The sequence below is a fragment of the Momordica charantia genome (assembly GCF_013281855.1).
Source record: "Momordica charantia cultivar OHB3-1 chromosome 2 unlocalized genomic scaffold, Mcharantia_2.0 BLBB01000002.1, whole genome shotgun sequence".
Taxonomy (NCBI): Eukaryota; Viridiplantae; Streptophyta; class Magnoliopsida; order Cucurbitales; family Cucurbitaceae; genus Momordica; species Momordica charantia.
The window spans coordinates 3,374,585-3,381,073 of NW_028275160.1; the positions used below are offsets into that span (position 1 = coordinate 3,374,585).

A 6,489-nucleotide genomic window follows, 5' to 3' on the forward strand; every position below is an offset into this window, starting at 1 on the left:
TAAACCTAATTAATTTAGATAACAAAAGAACAAAACCCATTTACAGTAAATCTCCAAAATTACTCCTTTATTTTAATTTTGGTTATTTTAAGCTTCAATTTCGAACCTTGAGTATTTAATGGAGCCCATGGAAATGTCGATCTCAATCAAATTCTCCTCCTCGTTGATGTCGTTAATTTCTGCCAACAGCTCCACCAGATTCTTCTGTTTCTGGAAATCCGATAGTTTCTGCAAGTGGAACGACATGTCGTCTTCGTCTTCGTCTTCCTCGTCGTCGTCGAATTTGTGGCTGACGTAATGTCCGGTCGGGAGAGCGATTTCGATCAGACTTTCCTCGTCGGAAATCGAACCGTCGGAACGGTCCGGGTTATGGGCTGTCGTCCGGTCGGAAAACGGCCACTCCACTTCAGATTCCTCGGTTGTTGTGAAATTATCATCTGCACACTCACTTTCCGACAGCAAATCGCCGGTCGGAGCTGACGCCGACGAGAATTTCTGGTCGGAATCGAAGCTCACTTCTGCTTCTGCTTCTTCTTCTTCTTCTTCTACAAATTTCTCAATCGGAATCGGAATCGGAATCGGAAGGGAATTTCTTTTGGAAATTGCAAAGTAAAGCATAGACATAATCAGAATTGTAGAGGTAAGTGGGAAATTAGAAGAAAATCTAAGGCCCAAAAAACCCAAACAGAGCAGAAGGAAGGAGAAAACAGAGAACCATGATAATGGGTTTCTCAATGGAGGAGTGGCCATTTGATCCTCAACTCTGATTTTCAACTTCATAGCCACCCAAAAAAGAGAAAAGAAAAGGGCCAAGGCAATCAATTGTTTTGAAAAACAGTGAAAAGAAAAAAAGGTCAAACTTTTCTCTCTCAAAGGCTCGCAAAAACAGTAGAAGAGATGGAGATAAAGAAAAAGGCTGAACCTTTATTGAGAAACAGAAATTTTCTCAGGAAACAAACAGTCCCCAATTGGGTTGTAGCTCCATTGTTATGGCGATATGGGCATGGTTTTGTAAGTGGTGGTGTTCATCTGCAAGTGATTCTCTAGAAAAACCCAAAACAAAACCTACCCCAAGTTAAATTTCCCTCTTTTGGGTCATAGTTTCATCGAGCCTGGAAATGAGGGAAAAGCCATGTGCACATCTCTGAGCTCACCACATGGCAATTTTCCCAAAGACTGAGTTTTTATTATTATATTTTCTCTCTGATTCTGCCATTTTTTCTCTGTTAATTTCAAGAAAATGCTGAAATTTTACCTGCTACCATTTTTGCTGTGATACACAGCCGTTGGTTTGGTTTTGGTTCAGTTCAGATTATATCCAAATCTCCTGCTCAACAATCGAGATTTGGTGGGTTGCTTTGCTGCATTTGACATATACAATTTGTACTTTATGAAAATATAATTTTTCTTAAAAAGTTTCAATTTTTCACATGGCCTTCTGTACCACCAACAAACCCAACTTGCAGAAAACTCATATGTACCTTTTAAACATTTCTTGCCAATTTGCCGGAAACCCACCAGTCCACTCACCTACTTCTTGTTTTCATTCCACCTTTTAATCGTCATCATATTATTATTATTTTTTTATTTCTTTTTCATTTCTTCACTTTAAAAGTTCAATGAGCAGAGCAGAGTTAACAAATAAGGAAACTAAAAAAATGGAAACAGTTGCAGAAGGGGAAAAAGAGAGGCCAATAAAAGGGATGGTTTTTGAAATACTTGCACGTCCATCATCAATTATACTGAAGAAATCTGCACTTTGTTTTAATAACAAATCAAGGGTTTTACAGAAGCCACCATTTTTATCAGCATTTTCACAGAAGAGGTTTGTGAAGTTTATTTTGCTCAATTTTGTTGAAGGAAAAAACATGTACACCACCACCAAGTACCCCAAGGTCTAGGAACCTGTTGGGGTTAAATTCAACACTTTTTTTTTTCTTTTCAATTTGATCTTTTTTCAACATACGCTGTTGAAGATTTGTAAAAATGTGCTTTAGTAATGATGGTTTTTGTGTAGGCTTTTGTCTTCTGTGCTATAAGTGTGTCGCTACCAAACACAAAATTAAAGCTTTTTTTTTACTTCTTTAGGGTCTCCCATGGCCGGCCGTCTGCTCCCCGGTGGGCAGAATTTGATGCCCCACTAATCATGTTCATTACCCAACTTCTATTTCACGTTTTTTTACCTCTTTTTTTTACCTTTCTCCTTTTGAATGAAAACGCAAGATGTTATGGGATAAAATTAAGAGCTGACACATGGACCACTCCAACGAAGTCACATTGACTAGGAGGAAAGGCTTGTGTCGCTTGAGAAGCAGGTCAGCTGGATCCCTATTCGCCCAGCGGGATATCCGTTGATATTCTGCAAAAGGACTATCCTATTGTCAGGATACCCGACCCTATTGCAACAAAAAATCCTCTTCCTTACGAGTATGAATTCTGACTACTTAAACTCGCCTTTTCCCAAATCATCCTCATAAATGAAAAAAAGAGTGAAACCCTTATTAAATGTATGCAACATCTTGCGCTTAGCCACTCGCTCGTCATTTCTAACCTTCCAACCTAAGTTCTAACTTAAGTTTTGGAATGCATTTAGTTGAAAACCGGACATCTATGTTAGGATTCTGACATGTAGGTACCACTTTGGATAGACGAGTCTCTCTTGCATCCAATTCAGATTAGCGAGACTCCTCAGTTGGACACACACTGCCACGTCACCTCAATGGTCCCATCAACACAAAAAACAAAAGACAAAACCAAAGTTGTAATCTTTTTTGTTGCCCATATTTTCAAGGATTTGGGAAAGAGAGGTTTCAAGCAAGAAAAAACGAAGCAAGTTGTTTTTTTGGTGTGTTGTGTGATCTTAGGGAGAGGGCCTTTCATCAAGTGAAAGGGCATTCAAGAAGAAGGAAGAATAGGGGGGTAGATGGGAAAGTAACTATAATAATAAAGAAAAGTCATGGTTTGTTTTATTATCAGAGCCAGCCTTTGTTTTGAATCATATTTTGGTTTGAAATAACTCTCTCCCCAGCGTATAAACCAGAGATATTGCAATCTTTCTAATATATACTTATTTTGCCCATATATGGATCTCAATCTTTTCTCACTTCTCCAACCTAATTACCATAAAGAAAATGGAAAAGGGTTATAGGTTTAGAGTGGGATAGCCGTTCACAAATTAGCTAGGAGTATTTTAGGATGAGTTTGAGATATTTTGGAAGGATACACCATATACTTTATTCAGGCCTACTAAAAGAACTCAATTTTCAAAAGTTTTATTCATCAAATGTGGATTTTGAAAATTTTTTAAATGGTAAGAGGCGGTTTTAAGATAAAACAAATAATTTCATTTAGGATGTCAAAATTACGTGAGAGGAAGAACTTCTTCTTGGTGGAGTATCCTGCTAACAGAATATCACAACTTAGTGACTAGCTAGGAGCAAAGGTAAAGCCCACTGAACCTTGTTTTTGTTTGACTTGCCTATCTTCTTTTAAGAAGCAAGTTCTCTCCCGTGGTCCAGTTCCCAGACGACTCTCGATTTTTGAGCATATTGGGAGACTAAGCGGCAGTTGAAAGGCAAATCGGAAACTTGATGAACAAGCGAAAAAAGAAAACCCTAACTATTTATTTGGGTAAAAAGCTTTCCTTTACTAGTTATCAAGTGGTGAGGTAAAGTGCGATCTTAGAAATAATCAGACTCTAAGAAAGCAATTTAAATAGCTCATTTGATTAGCCTCGTGTCAGTAGTTCAAATCCACCCATCATGACTTCAAAAGCCTAGCCTCCATATGTATATACATTCTACCATATCTATTATGGTTTGTATGAAGTTTAGCTGATCAACCGATCATCTTCGGAGTAAATAGAAGAACAAAAATGGGGAAAAACTAAAAAGAAAGTAGGGAAAGAAATATTGAATTTTGAACAAAACCCAATAATAATCCAACCCATGTTTGTGAAATTATAGGTCTTAGGGTTTAATTTGGATGGATGAGAGAGAGGAGTTGAGACCACTTGTCGGCCAATTGCACAAATAAAGCAGTGCAATGCCACATGAAACCCTAATTAGATCAGCAAATTGAGCACAAGAAATGAAAAGAGAGGGGACGAAGAAGAGAGGACATTGGGGAACAAACTCAAAACCCTACAAAAAAATGTTATTAAAATGGAGAGTGGTTTCGAGCTTGGAGAAACTTGGCCTTGAAAGAAGGAATGTGATGAAGAAAACCAGCAACCCAGCGTTGGGGAATGTGATTTAGGAATGTTTTGGATGCCAATTTCCATTCATCAAACTGGGAGGGGACCATATCTTAGTTGGTGTGTGAATTCATGTTTCTTCGTTTTTTTTCTCATTTCTTATTCCTAATTATATATTCTATCGATTTTTTTCTCGAGAATAATTTCATTTTGCGAAAACAACATTGTCTCTCACTAAAGATGAATAAACAACCATTCAACTCAAAAGTCTGTGTGAAAATCATTATACATGGGGAGGGAGAAACAACAAAAACCTCCTATCTAATACCATTGTTAAGAGGAATAAACTACCGTTGAATACAAAAGTTTAAGCTAATAGGTTGGGTTAATTTAATTTATATAATGGATATATCAACACCTCTAAAAAAAAGTACTTGATCGACCTCTATATATATATAAAATATAAGTGACCACCGTGATTTGAACTGATATCATTTCCTCTAAATTTTTTAGAATTTATCTTGAGTTCCTTTTGAAACAATGGATCAACCTATGATAATGCCTTCTAGATATCTTTGGAGTCATACATGGCGTTCTCTAATTGACTTAAGTCTTGACATAGTTTTAAAATAAGACTATATTCTTGTAGAATATAGGTTGAATTGAATTCTCTTGTTGAAAGTCACTTTGATCTTTCTTCGTCTCATTTTTAATTCCTTAGACTTCTATTCTTTTTCTTTCTTTTGTTTGTTATATTATTTTGTACTTCTCTCCACGGGGAGGTTTTACATGTAAAGGGTACTTGATCTGTACTCATGCCTCAAAGAATCAAAATTGTCAAAAAAGAAAAAATTCTTAAAGATATGTAATATATCTAACCATGTTCATTGGTCTAAAAGAATTAGGATTAATAATTAAGATGGAATGAATTGATGACCATCTATTTTAGGAATTGTAAGCTATTCGAACACTCAAATATCAAAATGAAAAAAAAAAGTAATATATCTAAGAATTTTACACTTCTAATTGATATATGAGACCGTGTTGTGCATTTTAACACATACTTTTTAGTGTTATTAAAGAAGATCAAAGCCACGTGTTTTTAGAATGTTGAAGCACATGAACAGAACAATTCAAATTAAAGTTAAGACAAATGTTTAAGACTAATTAATTTCAATAATCTCTCTTAATCCCTCCCATGTTCTTATAATTTTTGTATAACATGCATCTCTCTAGGCTGTTTTTGGTAGAATAATATGAAAAGATAATCATGTAAATTAAAAAAATAAAAATAAAATTATACAATCAATCTCACTGTGTCATGCTTTGTATCTATACTATGATTGCTTTTTAAACAAGGATATAAAAGTATATATTTTCTTAAAAAGTTTAAGAATCATTAAAAACAAAAGTACACAATCAATCTCTTTATAAGAACCATATGTTTGACTAAAGTCATTGTGTCATGCTTTGTACCTACACTCCGATAAAAAGCTATTACTTTTTAAATAAAGATATGAAAATATATATTTTCTTAAAATTTTAAGAATCATTAATGATTCTTAATGTTATATATGTGCCCTATACTAATGTAGTATCTAATTAAGATGGTGTAGAAAGTGAAAGTCAACTCGAAATAAAAATATCATAGACTTTGATGCAGATATATGCTAAACCTAAAAGCTAACTAATAATTTATAACGTTATTTGTTATTTGACGCTCCTTCTAAAAGTTAAATTATAATTTATAATGTTAATTTTGTATTGGGTGCCACTCTAACGTAAGATCCTGGCAAGCTTAATTAGCTCTATAATCTATATGTAGGCATCAAATTTTTCTAAGATAATGTTTTGTGAGTTTTAATCTGGATATATCCTTCAACTACCCTAACATCCATTTCTTTATTGTTATTTTTTGTTAGGGTTGTGAAAAAAATTCATATCAAAATTAACATAGCTCAACGGTAATTGACATATACCTCCAAACAAGAGGTAAATTCATGGATAGTTTGGATGGTCGACTTCTTGGTAATAAAAAAAAGTGAAATATATAATAACGATAGTTTAATTTATTTTTGCCAATATCCCACTTACCATATATTTGATGTCAACATCCAACTATCAATTTGAAGTACTATATATTTAATTTTAGTTTAAGAACTGAATATTTAGATTAATTAAGCTCCACATTAAACTTATGGTAAATGTGTTTGAGTCTCTTATATGCAATATAATGCTTAGCTAAAGTCCGTTTATATTTTTTTTGGATTGATTATTAATACTTTTTCCTCAAA

The 6,489-nt window shown here is 34.4% G+C and overlaps 1 protein-coding gene across 1 annotated transcript; it reads right to left on the minus strand.

Annotated features, from left to right (window-relative positions):
• LOC111011203 (uncharacterized) lies at positions 1-1,339 on the minus strand. Its single transcript, XM_022284892.2, has one exon. The coding sequence runs from the start codon at positions 778-780 to the stop codon at positions 88-90; it is 693 nt and encodes a 230-aa protein (XP_022140584.1). The 5' UTR covers positions 781-1,339; the 3' UTR covers positions 1-87.
• Between the last annotated feature and the right edge of the window lie 5,150 nt (positions 1,340-6,489).